This window comes from Hemiscyllium ocellatum, chromosome 24 (assembly GCF_020745735.1).
Source record: "Hemiscyllium ocellatum isolate sHemOce1 chromosome 24, sHemOce1.pat.X.cur, whole genome shotgun sequence".
NCBI classification, from domain to species: Eukaryota; Metazoa; Chordata; class Chondrichthyes; order Orectolobiformes; family Hemiscylliidae; genus Hemiscyllium; species Hemiscyllium ocellatum.
In genome coordinates, this window is record NC_083424.1 from 53,474,951 (window position 1) to 53,491,616 (window position 16,666).

General features: G+C 46.2%; 1 protein-coding gene across 1 annotated transcript in view; it reads right to left on the reverse strand.

Moving 5' to 3' along the window:
* Window positions 1-7,117: 7,117 nt before the first annotated feature.
* The window catches only part of LOC132827255 (melanotransferrin-like), a 426,978-nt gene continuing 417,429 nt past the window's right edge, over window positions 7,118-16,666 (reverse strand). Inside the window, exons 15-17 of the mRNA XM_060843879.1 lie at window positions 12,564-12,742; window positions 7,953-8,139; window positions 7,118-7,591 (exon numbers count right to left, since the gene is read on the reverse strand). Coding sequence (XP_060699862.1) covers window positions 7,542-7,591; window positions 7,953-8,139; window positions 12,564-12,742 — 416 coding nt within the window. The 3' untranslated portion in view covers window positions 7,118-7,541. The remainder of the gene's footprint in view (window positions 7,592-7,952; window positions 8,140-12,563; window positions 12,743-16,666) is intronic.

Sequence of the window (16,666 nt, forward strand, 5' to 3'; positions counted from 1 at the left end):
CGTGCCCAGAACTTTGGCAGAATTTATGGGAGCAGTGCCAATCCATCACTGCCTCTGCTCACCTGGGTGGTCAGGGCTGAGGGTGATTCAAGGTAAGACACCAAACCGCTCAAAAGTATTGGAATTCACTTGCTGAAGGCACTGAACCCAATCCTTCTGAGGCAGTGTGTAGACTAATTATTTGTAGAGCTCTATCTCAAAGGTGCACCGTGTTCAGTCAGAGATGGTAATGGAATACAAGATAGTTACTGTCTTACGTGCATCTCTGTTTGATCTCGCTGAATGATGACGGAGCAGTTGAGAAACTGCAAAGAGGAGGAACCAAGGAGCATAATCTCAGGTCAGAGTCAGATCAAAACTGAGATGAGAAAGCAATTGATTGCATTGGTAATTATGAGTTAGTTCATTGCGAGTTATTTATTGTCACTGTATCTGGAAAGAGAGAGTGAAAAGTGTTTTGTTGCCACAACCTGGTGCTGTTTTGCACTACATAAAGAATGAAAAGAGATTATGTAAATAGAGTTCTTCCTGTATACAAGGTGTCTTCCAACACAACTTCTGCAAGGTCTCCTGGGTCCCAAGGAGTCCCTGTGCTTCAGGCCCACCACAGCGAGGAGTCCTCGCACCAGGCACCATCACCACCACCACCACCACTGCAGCCAAAGGCCCACCAAGTCTCCAAGACCATGCCCCGGACCTACCACAACCAGCCTTGCTCCGGGTACAGCCACCACTCCAGCTGATGCCCTGCTGGCACCGTTCTGGCTTCCCCACCACATCAGAAGATGAAGAAAAAGGAGGAAGAAAAGAAATGAGAAAAGAGAGGAAGGGAAGGACTTGGCTGCCTGGAGCAGATGGGCTCAGGAGCCCAAACACCACCTGCCATGCCAGGGCAGCCATCTTGGTGGATCTCGCAAAGTGGAAGCTCAATTCCTGAGCAGGTTCAAGATAGGTTTCTGGAAACTAGAAAATAGGAATAGTATGGGAAAGTAGCATTGAGGTAGGTTTTGATGGGCTGAATGGTCAGTTCCTGTTCCTACATGAGGAACAATGAGTTAGTCTTAAAATTCATAATCATTATTTCTCTTGTAATCTTGACTCACCATCGCATCAGCAGGACCGATCCTTCATTCTCCACCTCATTAATATTCCCTCACATCTTTTTTATCTCGAAGGTCGGAGACTATAATTTGCTTTTCACTAAATTAGAAACCAATCAAATAAATAATATTAGGTAGATTGAATATCAAGGTGAGAGGGGGAAAGTTTAAGGGAGATATACATGGGAAGTTCTTTATGCAGAGGGTGGTGGGGGCCTGAAACATGATGTGCCCCTATCACAGCAAGTAGGAATTTGAAGAATTCACTCAGGGATTGCTCTGTCTCACTAAAGGCCTGTAAATCAGGGAACCTTGGCTCAGGTTGAGCTGGGGTCCACACTGCCAGCATTGCAGGTCAACGGTGAGGGGCCACCATGCTGCCCAATATTGTGTTGAGTAAATGTGCAGTTTTAATGAGCCGTCTCAATTTAAAATATCCTCCCAGAGAAATTGATCATCATGTAATTGAATTCTATATTAAACAAGAAAGTGACGTTCTTCTCTAAAATAAGCATCTTAAATTTAAGAACCTCAATGACGTAAGTAAATTTGGGAAGAAGTGATTAAGGTTGTCTTGGTGAACAGACTAAAAGGTGACGCTGTAAATGAAACATTTAAAGGAACAATTCAAATGTATCACAAGAATATATTCCACTTGAAGACAAACAGAGGAACACTCATCTGTGACTAAGTGAGGAAGATAAAGATGGTGTTAAGGTTTTTTTTTAAAAAAGACGTTCAAAATTTTGTATATCTGAGGATTAGGGGAGTTTCAGAAACCAAAGAAATATGGACAAAGATGTGGTAAAAGAGGGAAAAATTAAGTGTGGACAAATTAGTCCAGAGTTCTTAGACGTATATAGAAAAGAAGTGAATAGATAAGGTAAACATTAGGTAAACATTAAAATTCTAGGGTTATGGAGGGTTCCGAGAGAGAAAATGGAGTTGAGGCAGCTGATTACCGAGAATCATATTGAATGGTGGACCAGGATCGGGAACTTTGGGTGGGACAATGGCTCAGCGGTTTGCATTGCTGCGTCACAATGCCAAGGAGCCAGGTTTGATTCCAGCCTTGGGTGTCCGTCGGTGTGGAGTTTGCACATTCCCCCCGTGTCTGTGTGGGTTTCCTCTGGGTGCTCTGGTTTCCTCCTACAGTCCAAAGAGGTGTGAGGGAGTTGGACTGGCCACGCTAAATTGCCCGTAGTGTCCAGGGATTATAAACTGAGTGGGTGAGTCGTGGAAAATGCAGGATTACAGGGATAGGTTGGGTCACTCTTTGGGGGAGTAGGTGTGGTCTTGATGGCCTCCTTCTATGATTGGTGGCCTAAGTCTACCATTACTTTTTACATTGTTAGAGCCAACCCTACAATATTCCCCCGCCCTGGCTGAAACATTTTATCCTGATTTCTTTTGCACTTCTTGATTAGATTAGATTCCCTACAGTGTGGAAACAGGCCCTTCAGCCCAACAAGTCCACACCAACCCTCTAAAGAGCAACCCATCCGGGCCCATTCCCCTACATTTACCCCTGACTAATGCACCTAACACTGAGCATAGCCAGTTCACCTAACGTGCACATGTTTGGATTGTGGGAGGAAACCCATGCATTCACAGGGGGAGTGTGCAAACTCCACACAGACAGCCATCCAATGTGGGAATTGAGCCCAGGTCCCTGGCGCTGTGAAGCAGCAGTGCTAACCACTGAGCCATCGTGCTACCCATTCCTTTCTTCCAGTGATTATCTTTCTCCAGCCTCTCAGAAGGTCCAAACAATAAATAATCCTTATTTTAGACAGTTTTAACTCTTGACAGTCTTGGCCCAGCTATCTGTCCAAGCTCCCACCAGCTCAACACACACCAGGAATCTAGCCTGGGACTTTACTGGTTTATTTACTTCAGTTCAAGTCAAGTCATTTGACTTCATCAATAGAACCGTTGATTGTTAGGGCTGTGATTGTACTCCATTAATACTAAACCAATGTTCCAATGTGATGAAACAAGAATGCTAACAATCACATGTAAAGTTAATGTTTAACTATATTAACTTGGGCTTTCATCTTAGGGGTTTATACAATACATTGTAAACGGGAACTCCACACTGTGTTTCCCTCTCTGGCATCTTTCAGCCGTGTGCTTCAATATACAAGGTACTTGTGAACAATCGCTGCACCAAAGTCCCCATCAAACATCCTCAGACTGCAGCAATCATGAGGCGGTGGGCTGGACAAGTCCTATTTTCAGGCCTAATGTCAGGGTAAGATGAAATATTTGGCCTGGTATTATATTCCACAATACATGCAGTTGTGAACGTTGTAGAAAATAATTTTGGTTTTGTTCTGCAAGTGCAAGTGGTGCTGGAGTTTTTATTTAGTTTGCTGACAAGACGTTAGCGTTGCTGATCAGACCAATTACTGCCCGACTCTTGCGAAGGAGGTAGTGAGCTGCCTTCTTGAACCACTGCAATCCACGGGCTGTAGGTTGGGAGTAGGCTCCAGGACTTTAGATCCAGTTACAGCGAAGGAATGCCGATTTATTTCCAAGCCAGGATAGTGAGTGGCTTGGAGAGGAACTTGCAGGAGGTGGTATTCCCATCCATCTGCTGCAGTTGTCCTCCTAGATGGTAGTGGTCATGTGTTTGGAAGGTGCTGTCTGAGGATCTTTGGTGAATTTCAGCAGAATGTCTTGTAAATGGCATAGAGTGCTGCTGAGGGTCAGTGATGGAGCGAATGGATGTTTGGGGATGAGTAGTAAGCTCCCTCAATGTTGTTGGAGCTGCCCTCATCCAGGCAAGTGGGGAGTATTCCATCACACTCATGCCTTGTGCCTTGTGGATGGTTGACAGGCTTTGGGGAGTCAGGAGGTGAATTACTCACTGCGGGATTCAAAGCCTCTGACCTGCTCTTGTAGCCACAGTCCTTATATGGCTAATCCAGTTCAGTTTCTGGTTAATAGTAACCCTCAGGATGTTGATAGTGGGGGGATTCAGCAATGGCAATGCCATTGAATGTCAAGGGACGATGGTCAGATTCTCACTTGTTGGAACCAACCATTCCCAGGCACTTCTGTGGCACAAATGTTGTCATTTCTCAGACCCGACATGGATATTGTGCAGATGTAGTTGTATTTGGATGCAGATTGCAATCATCGGAAGACATCCTTATTTCTTACCTTATAGAGGGAAAGTCATTGAAGAAACAACTGAAGATGGTTGGGCTTAGGACATTACCCTAAGCAGCTAGAGCTCTTATAGCACAGTGTTAGTGTCCTTGTTGCTGAGCCTGGAGACCTGGATTCGAGTCCAGCCTGCTCCAGAGGTGGGTCATAATATATCGGAACTGGTTGATTAGAAAACGTCTATTCTGAAATGCCCTGCAGTTGAAATGACTGATCTCCAACAACAACAGCCACAGTCCTGTGTGCCAGGTATGAGGCTGTCTCTGTGTGGAAGCGTAGGAGATGGGTGAGATACTAAACAAATATTTTACTGTGGAGTATGAAGTGGAAGCTAAGGAACTTATGGGAAATAAATAGTGACTTATTGCAAAGTGTCCATATTACAAAAGAAGCCAGATAAATCCCCAGCACCTGATCAGGTGTACCCACGAACTCTGTGGGAAGCTAGGGAAGTGATTGCTGGACCCCTTGCTAAGATATTTATATCATTAACAGCCACAGATGAGATGCCAGAAGACTGGAGTTTGGCTAATGTGGTGCCATTATTTAAGAAAGGCGACAAGGGAAAGCCAGGGAACTTTAGACCAGTGAGCCTGATATCAGTGGTGGACAAGTTGTTGCAGAGGATTCTGAGGGACAGGATTTACATGTATTTTGAAAGGCAAAGACTGACTAGGGATAGTCAGCATGGCTTTGTGTGTAGGAAATTGATTTTTTGTCGTGACAATGGAGAGCGGTGGACGTTATCTGTATGAACTTCAGTAAGGCATTAAATAAGGTTCCACATGATACACTGGTTAGCAAGGTTCGATCTCATGAAATCCAGGCAGAGCTAACCAATTAGATACGCAATTGGCTTGAATGTAGAAGACAGAAGGTGTTGGTAGAGGGTTGCTTTTTTTGACTGGAGGCCTGTGACCAGCAGTGTCCTGCAAGGATCAATGGTGGGTCCACTGCCTTTTGTCATTTGTATCAATGAGTTGGATGTGAATGTAGGAGGTAAGGTTAGTAAGTGTGCAGATGGCACCACAATTGGTGCTGTAGTGGACAGTGAAGAAGATTGTCTCAGCGTACAACGGGACCTTGATCAGATTGGCCAAAGGGCTGAGAAGTGGCAGATGAAGTTTAATTTAGATAAATGTGAGGCATTGCATTTTGAAAAAGCAAATCAGTTCAGGACTTAGACATTTAATGGTAAGGTCCTGATGAAGATTTCTGAACAAAGAGACCTTGGATGCAGGTTCATATTTCCTTAAAAGTGAAGTCAGGGGTAGACAGGGTGATGAAGAAGGCATTCGGCTTCCCTTCATTGGTCAGTGCACTGAGTATAAGAGCTGGGGTGTTATTTTTGTGGCTGTACAGGACATTGGTGAGGCCATTTTTAGAATACTGTGTTCATTTCTGGTCTCCCTGCTATTGGAAACATGTCGTTAAATTTGAGAGGGTGCAGAAAAGATTGACAAGGACGTTGCCAGGGTTGGAGGATTTGAGCTATAGTGAAGAGGCTGAACAGGCTGGGGCTGTTTTCCCTGGAGCGTTGGAGGCTGAGGGGTGACCTTATAGAGATTTATAAAATTATGAGGGGCATGCATAGGGTAAATAGATAAGGTCTTTACCCCAGGGTAGGGGAGTCCAAAACCAGAGGGCATAGGTTAAAGGTGAGAGGGAAAAGATTTAAAAGGGTCGTGCAGGGCAATTTATTCATGCAGAGGATGGTGCGTGTATGGACTGAGCTGCCAGAGGACATGGTGGAGGCTGGTACAGTTACAGCATTTAAATGGCATCTGGATGAGTATGTGAACAGGAAGGATTGAGAGATATATAGGTCAAGCGCTGGCAAATGGGATTAGATCAATTTAGGAAAGTTGGTTGGGATGGACCAGTTGGACTGAAGGGTCTGTTTCTGTGCTGTATAACTTTATGACTCCAACCAGCGAAGATGTTTCCTCCCGTTTCTCTCTGACTGCAGTTTTGCTCAGGATCGTTGTTGTCCCACCCAGTTACATGTGGCCTTGAGTTGTTGAACTGTCCACAACATTTCCATTTTTAAAATGTTTCACAGATTTTAACTCCAGAATCTTCCCGTGATTATGAGGGCAACAATGTGAGAGCAGCGATGGGAATGCATCTTTGTGCAGCGTATAAAGCCAGTGGTAACAATCCATTTTTCAAAGCCCTGATTTTACTCGGGTTGAAATTATTGGAGAGAGCTGGAGAACATGTTTCCAACTTGGAGTCCTTGGTTTATCACAAGCTCGAGAAATTGAGTCAACAGTGTGAGGAGCTCTGTAAATGCAAGCAGCAGCCTGGTTCTTCAGCTGATTCTGTGTCCTATACAGGGCAGAGCTCAGCAACATCAGCTGAAACATAATCATTCCAAATAATCCCTGGAACAGGACAAAGTGGCCTGTGTGGATGGGCTTCCTTCTCACATTCCCCGATGGGATGGACTGCTGTGAACATGTATCAGACCATAGGTAAGTGATACACAGGTTAGAGATGAACTGTAACACTATCTCCCCAAAGTTAAAAATCACACAACACCAGGTTATAGTCCAACAGGTTTAATTGGAAGCACACTAGCTTTCACATTCCTTCATCAGGTGAAGGAGCGTCGCTCTGAAAGCGAGTGTGCTTCCAATTAAACCTGTTGGACTATAACCTGGTGTTGTGTGATTTTTAACTTTGTACACCCCAGTCCAACACTGGTATCTCCAAATCATGACTGCTATCTCCCCAAACTGTGGGATCAGTGAATAGAGACACGATTCTGTTCGAATGGGTTTCATGAAACACAGTTAACATTTTTTTAATTTGACATTGATTTCATTTGTATTTAGCAGAACATTTCTGGGTGGATTCCTGCCCTGCTGTCTTGACAAAATGTGGGTATCAGCTTGGTTTTGAGGATTGGTTTAATTCCAGGGCCAGACTCACTGAACACTGAAACTGCTCAGGCAGCTGCCAGGGACCATCGTTATTGTTCACTGTCAAAATCACTGCCCAAGCCTGAACACATGCACCTCAGACAGCACTGAAGGCTCTTCTGGTACAGTGGTAGTGCCCGTACCCCGGTCTAGAAGGTCTCAGTTCAAGTCCAAACTGAACAGGTTGATTGAAAAAAATACTTTAAAAATGACACAGAAGAAGCTGATTTAGCAGTTTTCCCAATGTGTTAAATTGTGTGTAGGGAGGAAGCTAATTCTAGAGGGAAGGTTACAATCTGCATCACTCCGTGTCGTCAGGGTGTCAGAGTCGGTTGGAGTTTCAGACTTGTGAAGTACTGCAGGCGTTCTGTGAGCAGAATTCAAGGATTTCTGTTGAACAACGAGTACAGAAATTCACAATGAGATTTTCTCAATGCTGTAATGTTTGCTGCACTTCCTTCCTAACCTGCAATCTTCTTCCTGACCTCTCCGCCCCCTACCCCCACTCCGGCCTATCACCCTCACCTTGACCTCCTTCCACCTATCGCATTCCCCCACGTCCCTCCTCCCTATCTTTTATCTTAGCCTGCTGGACACACTTTCCTCATTCCTGAGGAAGGGCTCATGCCCAAAACGTCGAATCTCCTGCTCCTTGGATGCTGCCTGACCTGCTGCGCTTTTCCAGCAACACATTTTCAGCTCGGCACTTCCTATATTGCCATGTATGCATCGAGATAAGGGAAAGGATTACCTGATTCTGTGCAACTGAAGACGGATCCTGCCACATTAGAGAATTCTTCACCCAAGATGCTCATGTAGTCAAGGTGGGTGGCATGAGCCAAGCATTGGGTGGAGTCTTTGAAAAGCAGGTTCTTTTCCCCGTATTTACCGGACTGGAAAAGCTGAAACTGCGCGTCTGAGCTCACCCCAAAATGCTCCTGTTAATTGGAAAGTAGACCATGGAGTCATGTACCAAGAGGGGAAGAATTAATGTAATACACTAGGCCAGCATGGTGCCCACGGGCTCTGTACACAGCGTGGTGCCCACAGTCTCTGTACACAGCATGGTGCCCACAGTCTCTGTACACAGCATGGTGCCCACGGGCTCTGTACGCAGCATGGTGCCCACAGTCTCTGTACGCAGCATGGTGCCCACAGTCTCTGTACACAGCATGGTGCCCACAGTCTCTGTACTGAGCATGGCGCCCACAGACTCTGTACACAGCATGGTGCCCACAGTCTCTGTACGCAGCATGGTGCCCACAGTCTCTGTACGCAGCATGGTGCCCACAGTCTCTGTACACAGCATGGTGCCCACAGTCTCTGTACTGAGCATGGCGCCCACAGACTCTGTACGCAGCATGGTGCCCACAGGCTCTGTACACAGCATGGTGCCCACAGGCTCTGTACACAGCGTGGTGCCCACAGTCTCTGTACACAGCACGGTGCCCACAGACTCTGTACACAGCATGGTGCCCACAGACTCTGTACACAGCATGGTGCCCACAGGGTCTGTACACAGCACGGTGCCCACAGACTCTGTACACAGCATGGTGCCCACAGTCTCTGTACACAGCACGGTGCCCACAGACTCTGTACACAGCACGGTGCCCACAGACTCTGTACACAGCATGGTGCCCACAGTCTCTGTATGCAGCATGGTGCCCACAGTCTCTGTACACAGCATGGTGCCCACAGTCTCTGTATGCAGCATGGTGCCCACGGGCTCTGTCCACAGCATGGTGCCCACAGACTCTGTACACAGCACGGTGCCCACAGTCTCTGTACACAGCACGGTGCCCACAGAGTCTGTACACAGCACGGTGCCCACAGACTCTGTACACAGCATGGTGCCCACAGGCTCTGTACACAGCACGGTGCCCACAGACTCTGTACACAGCATGGTGCCCACAGGGTCTGTACACAGCACGGTGCCCACAGTCTCTGTACACAGCATGGTGCCCACAGACTCTGTACACAGCATGGTGCCCACAGGGTCTGTACACAGCATGGTGCCCACAGACTGTGTACACAGCACGGTGCCCACAGTCTCTGTACACAGCATGGTGCCCACAGACTCTGTACACAGCATGGTGCCCACAGGGTCTGTACACAGCATGGTGCCCACAGACTGTGTACACAGCACGGTGCCCACAGTCTCTGTACACAGCATGGTGCCCACAGGGTCTGTACACAGCATGGTGCCCACAGGGTCTGTACGTTACAGCAAAAGATTTCCTACCATTTACCTCAAGCCTATCATCTTCTTCAGTGTTATTCTCATGAAGTATCCTACCCCTGATTTCCGAGTGATGCCTTACGACTCAAGAGTTCCAAGGGGCTTCAAGCCTGGAGTACTATAATTCTTAATTCCTCTCAGTGCTAACGTAAAGGCCCATCTCAGGGTCAATCTGCTCTGTGCAGCACAGAGGGAACAGTGCTGCCTTTCACTGAGTCTCCCGTCATATTCCCCGATCCACTGAAACTCCACGGGAAATTCACTGAGATTTTAAGAACACACTCTGTTAAATGTTTTGCACACACATTTTTTCAGGAAGCAGATGCAGATCATTCTGCGAGAATGTGCATTTCACCTTTACAAATTGACTTTAATGCAAATGACAAATTATGGACGTTATTTGGATAATGCAAACTTTCTACTGAAGTGGGATAGTGATTTCCTATTAGTGATTGTATACAGCGTGATTTTCTATTGCAGTTTCCACAGCGCCATTTTCTCTAGCATGAAGTTGCTGAGGAATGCAACTGCAGTGTTTAAAGCAGAACAACCTGCATAATTCTATGAAACATTGTCTTTAAATGGGAGAACAGAATAGGCCATCTAGTGGAGCTGTAATCAGGACGGCTCTTAACAACAGAATGACTTGCAATATGGTAAAAACAATGACTGCAGATGCTGGAAACCAGATTCTGGATCAGTGGTGCTGGAAGAGCACAGCAGTTCAGGCAGCATCCAAAGTGCAGCGAAATCGACGTTTCGGGCAAAAGCAATATCAGGCAATATTATTCCTGATGAAAGGCTTTTGCCCGAAATGTCGATGTTGACTTGCAATATACCCACTGAGGGCTATCAGTGAGTCTGAGCACTCAGCTTTAACAGGCACATCTTCTCGTGTTAACCTCACTCCTGTTTTCCTCTCCCTGACTCATCAAGAGATTTTGGTTTGGTCAATTCGATGTGGTCTTGTGAACCCATTCCCCGATCTTCGTAGGTGACTTCTCCGAATCTCGAAACAAACTCGCAGAGGAATCCACCAGTGAAGAATTTCCAGTTATCCAAGATGCTGTGAGCACCCCTTCCTCAAAGGGCCTCAGAAAGCTCTCCAAAGGCCTGGGTTTAGCTGCTGCTAGAATACCAAAGGTGACTGGTCAATTCCTGGCTAATGGGTCCGCAAATGAACTACTTCAGCTACGAAGGTGGGTTGGAGAAATTGGAATTTTTCTCGGAGACGGAAAGGTTGGAGGAGACTTGATAGAAGTCTTCAAAACCATGAGGGGTCTGTACAGAGTACATAGGGAGAAGCTGTTCCTGCTCGCAAAAGTGTAGAAAACTAAAGGGCATGGATTGAAAGTGATGTGCCAACAAATAAGGTTTTCAGATGGCAAATGGTTCGATTCTAGAATGCCCTGTGGGGTAGTGTAGTAGTGGGGGGCTTCAAGTGAGATATTCAAGAGGGCAAGGATACAAACCATGTGCAAGGACGTAGGCAAAAGGCAGGAGAATGGCTCAATTGGAGAGTCAGTGTTAACATGATGGGCTGAATGGCCACCTTCTACACCATAATAATCCTTTGACGCTGTGACTGCCATAGTTCCACCAGCAGACTCATACATAGACCATTGGTGAGCTGACTGCTCCCAGGACCTTTATGGTATGAATTATGGTATGGCTCAGTGGTGAGCACTGCTACTTCACAGTGCCAGGGATCCAGGTTCGATTCCACATTCAGGCCACTGTGTGTGGAGTTTGCACATTCTCCCTGTGTATGTCTGGGTTTCCTCCGGGTGCCCCGGTTTCCTCCCACAGTCCAAAGATGCGCAGGTTAGGTGAATTGGCCATGCAAAATTGCCCATAGTAGGCAAAAAGTGAGAACTGTAGATGCTGGAAATCAAAATGTTGATTAGAGTGGTGCTGGAAAAGCACAGCAGGTCAGACAGCATCCGGGGAGCAGAAAGATTGACGTTTCAGGGGCTTTTGTCCAAAATGTCAATTTTCCTGCTCCTTGGAAATTGTCCATAGTGTCCAGGGATGTGCAGGCTTGGTGAATAAGCCATGGGAAATATGGAGTTAGGGTAGTGGGGTGGGTCTGGGTGGGATACTCTTCAGAGGGTGGGTGTGGACTCAATGGGCTGAGGGATTGAAGGCATTCCATAAATTACTGCAAAACCTGAAGGTTCCCGGTGATGGGATTATCCATCCAGGAATAACTCGTGGGGCCCTGGTCAATTGTCAACATTTGAGTTCTGTCGGCATTTTTGGATGCTTGGAAATCTGCTGTGCAGTCAGATCCCACCCACTTGCTTTGCTGACCAAGGAAGATCTGAACATGGTACACTGCTCACAGGAACAAAAATATGTTCATGCAACAGGAATGGAAAATACTAGAAAAACTCAACGTACCCATGGTCAGGCCTTGGGTATGGCGGTATTTCCAGCGTTTTCTATTGGAATTTGGTTCATGGAATTTTGTTCTCATCTTTCAACCCTGCCATGTGTCTAGCAGAGCTTTAACATTACTGAGTGGGCAGGTAGTGTCTCAGTTTAGCCATGTTTATTGAAATGCAGCACTCCCTCTGTCTGTTCTTTAGTTTCTTTCTGGGGGGACGAAAGTATTAGCTCAGCCTCAGCTTGAAAATGACACATTGTTATTAAGTTGCACCTTTGGAATTGCCTTATCTTTTCCTTGTGGAGATTTATTCCATCTATTTCAGGATATGGGGCCCTGGTGATAGCATTGTGGCTGAGAGTGAGCTGCAGTTAGAATTTGATTCCACTCGAAGCAGAAACCTTGTCCTTGCTGTATCCCATCTGCTGGTCTGGAGCAGCTCCTGATCCACAGGGGTGAGTCAAACAGCAATTTCTCAGTTTGTGCTGAGCAAGTCATTGGAGACAAGGTGGGGACAAAGAGGAGAAGCCGGCATAAGGAAATCAAGGAATGAAGTTACATGTTTCTGCACTAGGGTGAGGTGTGCTGTGATTTCTACATATCTCCCTGCCCCTTGGTGTCCACTATCAGTTGGGCCCCTTTGATATTTTTGATTCGAACCTTTCCAATATGAGCCTAGTTCTTTTCTTCACAACGCTGCGTGAGTAATACACACCCCTGAAAAAGGCACCGACCTGTGATTTCATCAGGAAGTCGTAGATTTTGGTGGCAATGACCGACCTGGTCATCACGATGTTCGGAGGGATGGAGCCCAGGTTGCACCTCTCCCACTCAGTGACTGGAGCACGTTCACCACCCGGACACAGCAACTCAAAGTGGTCAGGACTCCAACCGTCAGCCCATTCACTCAGACCTGCACAAGGGATAGTCAGTGGAGCTCGTGAGTGTTTTCAGTTGATACGGTTTCCTTTCAAGATCTCAGAAAACATTAAAGTGTTGTAAATCGGTGTGCAATTTCTTGTGAACACATTAACCAATCCACTTCATGCTGCCTGCCATGTCAGTTTACTGATGTCCTGTAGGACATGAAACCTGTTGTCCTTATCTAATCTGGCCACCGGGTGACTCCTGACCTACACCAATGTAGTTAAGCCCAACTTTATCCCTCTAAGGTGGTCTGGCAAACAGTTCATTCAGATCAAAACACGAGAGCAAAGTCAAATATTAGAAATGACTAATAATAATAATAATAATGCCATGCTCAGTTCATCCTTTGTCGTCCTTCTAATGACACCTGGGAAGTTGTGGTGAAATTTGGGGGAGTTGTCCCATTGGTAAAGCAATAACCTGAACCCTCCAAAATCATTCTCTCCAGCCAACATCCCTTCATCACCTTTCCTGACTACCCTGTCCCACCAGCAGGACTGACCCACCAAAAGTAACCCGGTTCAGTTGCACACATAGAGACATAGAAGATGAGAACAGGAGTAGGACATTCGGCCCCTACACATCATTTAGAGTCGTAGAGGTGTACAACAGGGAAACAGACCCTTCACTCCAACCCGGTAAAAACAAGGACTGCAGATGCTGGAGATTGAGCGTGGTGCTGGAAAAGCACAGCAGGTCAGGCAGCATCCGGGAAGCAGGAAAATCGGCGTTTCAGGCAAAAGCCCTTCATCAGGAATAGAGGCCCCTTCAGTCCAACCCGTCCATGCCGACCAGATATCCCAACCCAATCTAGTCCCACCTACCAGCACCTGACCGTATCCCTCCAAACCCTTCCCATTCATATACCCATTCAAGTACCTTTTAAATGTTGCAATTGGGGGAATCCAAGATGGCGGCGACCCAGCAAGTCTGAGTCTACAGTGCTCCTCCCAAGACTTGGGCAAAGTGGGTCACCCACCCCCACCACACTCACCAAATCATTTAACATAGTTTTTACTTAAAGTAATTAATTACTTAGTATTAAATTTAAACAGTCTAGTCTCCTGTAAAAATGACTAAAGAGAAGAGAGCCCCCTCCCCCACCCTCTCCAGCTGCAGCTGAGGTGTCCACAGCCGTCCAGGGAGACTTACCTACAGTAACAAGCCTTGTGGAAATCATCTCCAAACCTGACGTGAAGATCAACTTCTTCATCGAAGAGCCCCGGAGCCAATGGGACTCACTCTCGGCCGCGCTACAAAAGCATGACCGAGACATCGAGAAAATTGAGTGCTGAGTTGGAGGGGCAGAGCTAAAGCCCGCGACCTCCGAGACCATAGCAGTATCGGCCGTAGCTGAGTCCGGACTCTCAAACAGCGAGTCCAGACCTGAGAGAATCACATCAACGACCTCGAGAATCGAGGCCATCGAAAAAATATTCGTTTGCTGGGCCTTCCCGAACGGGAAGAGGAAGGCCAGCTTACAGCATTCCTCGAACGGTGGCTTCCACAGCTGTTAAATCTGGAGGCTGGATCAGGCCAGGTAAGGGTGGGATGGACCTACCGGGTTGCAGTACACGGGCCCGGCTCAAACCAGTGCCCACGCCCGGTCCTGTTCCAGCTGCAGAGCTATAAGGAGAGGCAGATACTCTTAGAAGCTTCCAGAAATCTTGGGAAAGATCCCCAAGCCATGATCTATAAAGGATCCAAGATCATGTTATTCCACGACTTTTCCCCAGCTCTGGTCCAAAAGCTCTGGATACTACGGTTTAACCATGAAGGGTGCGTGTATAATTTAGGTATGGCTAGCAACCCATCAATGATGTGGGAGACCATCAAAGCGAGGTTTGATCATCTCCTACTCAGCGACCCAGAAAAAATTGAAGGGAGAACACCAGCGTCTGCTTGAAGCTCGCTTAAAAGCAGCTGAAACAACATACTCTGATAGACCTTCTACTATCAAATTACAAAGGATTACAGCCCTTAGGACAGCTCTAAACGCCACGCTTACCCAAACAGCTCAGAGGGAAATATTATTTGCAAAACAAAGACTATATGAATTTGGCGATAAACCGGGTAGATACTTAGCATTTCTTGCAAAGGAGAAAAAGGCCCCTCAAACTATCACGTCTATCAAGGAAAGTACGGGTATTCTGACTCATGATCATAAAAGGATTAATGCAATCTTTAGAAAATTTTATTCTGATTTATATAAATCGCAGGATTGTACAGACAGGGCTAGGAGGATGTAGTCATTTTTAAAAAATTTGGCCTTTCCAGACCTAACTCCGGAACAGGTATCAGTCCTGAATGTTCCCTTAACAAGAAATACTTGATGCAATCAGGCAACTTCAGAGTGGTAAGGCACCGAGCCCAGATGGCTTTCAAGCTGAATTCTATGAAGAATTTACAGGAATATTGGCTGGTCCACTTATGGACATGTATAACTATGCATGTAGTCAGGGCTGTCTCCCGCCTTCGCTGAAAGAGGCGATATCTCCCTTATTCTCAAAAAAGGAAAGGACCCAGAAGATTGTGCGTCATACAGACCAATATCCTTGCTAAATGTAGATTTTAAAATTCTTTCTAAAACGTTAGCCATTGAGGCTAGAAAGGGTATTGCCACACATCATAAAGGAGGATCAGACAGAGTTTATTAAGGACTGTAGATCATCCAATAATGTTAGAAGGGTTTTGATTGTGATTCAAGCCTGCCATCAGGGAAGGATACCAGGAGTAGTAGTCTAATTAGATGCAGAAAAGGCATTTGACAGGGTTGAATGGTCATACCTGTTTTATGCATTGGAAACGTTTGGCATTGGACAGGTGTTTACCAAATGGGTCTCAACACTGTATAACGATCCCAAAGCAGTTGTGATTACCAATAGATTAGGTTCGGATAGCGTCAGTGTGGGTAGGGGCTGCCGTCAGGGATGTCCTCTCTCGCCATTGTTATTTACGCTAATAATTGAACCACTAGCAGAAGCTGTACGGGCTGATCCCAATATAACGGCCCCGAGGATTGGTACAGGTAAACATAAAATTACCCTTTATGCAGATGATGTTCTTCTATTCCTCAGTAATCCTCTGATGTCCGTACCTCGCTTAATCCAAGTTATTATTAATACATTTAGTGCATTTTCAGGCTATAAAATTAATTTTTCAAAATCGGAGGCTATGCCAATGGGCGGCCTTGCTAGTGTATCCCACCTATTGGATGGATCCCACTTTCCCTTTCGGTGGTCCCTGGAGGGTTTCTTGTATTTAGGCATTTTTATTACCCCAGTATTTGGTCAGTTATACAAGGCTAACTTTGTGCATTTGCTGGAGAGGATAAGGCAGGACCTCCAGCGATGGGGAGACCTGGCTGGGCACAATAGCACTAATTAAAATGAATGTCCTGCCCCGTCTCCTATACCCTATGAGAATGTTCCCGGTGATGCTGCCGGAATCATAGACGGCCCCTCATTAAGCTGAAGAAGCTACAGCTTCCACAGGCAAGGGGAGGATTGGATTTCCCAGATTTTAGGAAATATCAGTTAAGTTCCCTACTAAGTTACATAGCTGATTGGGTCTTGTCTGATCCGCAATCAACCTGGCTGGACATCGAGGCTTCTCAAGTAAAATACCCACTTATTAACCTCTTATTTTCAGACAAGAGGAAAATCATTACAGATCACTATAAAAACCCTATAATACTAAACACAATTAAAGCTTGGAATATAATGCGGCAAAATGAGGGCAACTCACATAAAACATCCCCCCATGCTCAGATAGTGGGAGCATGGGGGTTTCAACCGGGCCTTACAGATGCCACATTCAAACTCTGGAGATCCAGGGGTATCTCCTGTTTAGGGGATCTGTTTAAGGAAGGGGTCCTGATGTCTTCTGAACAGCTGCAGCAGTAATTTGG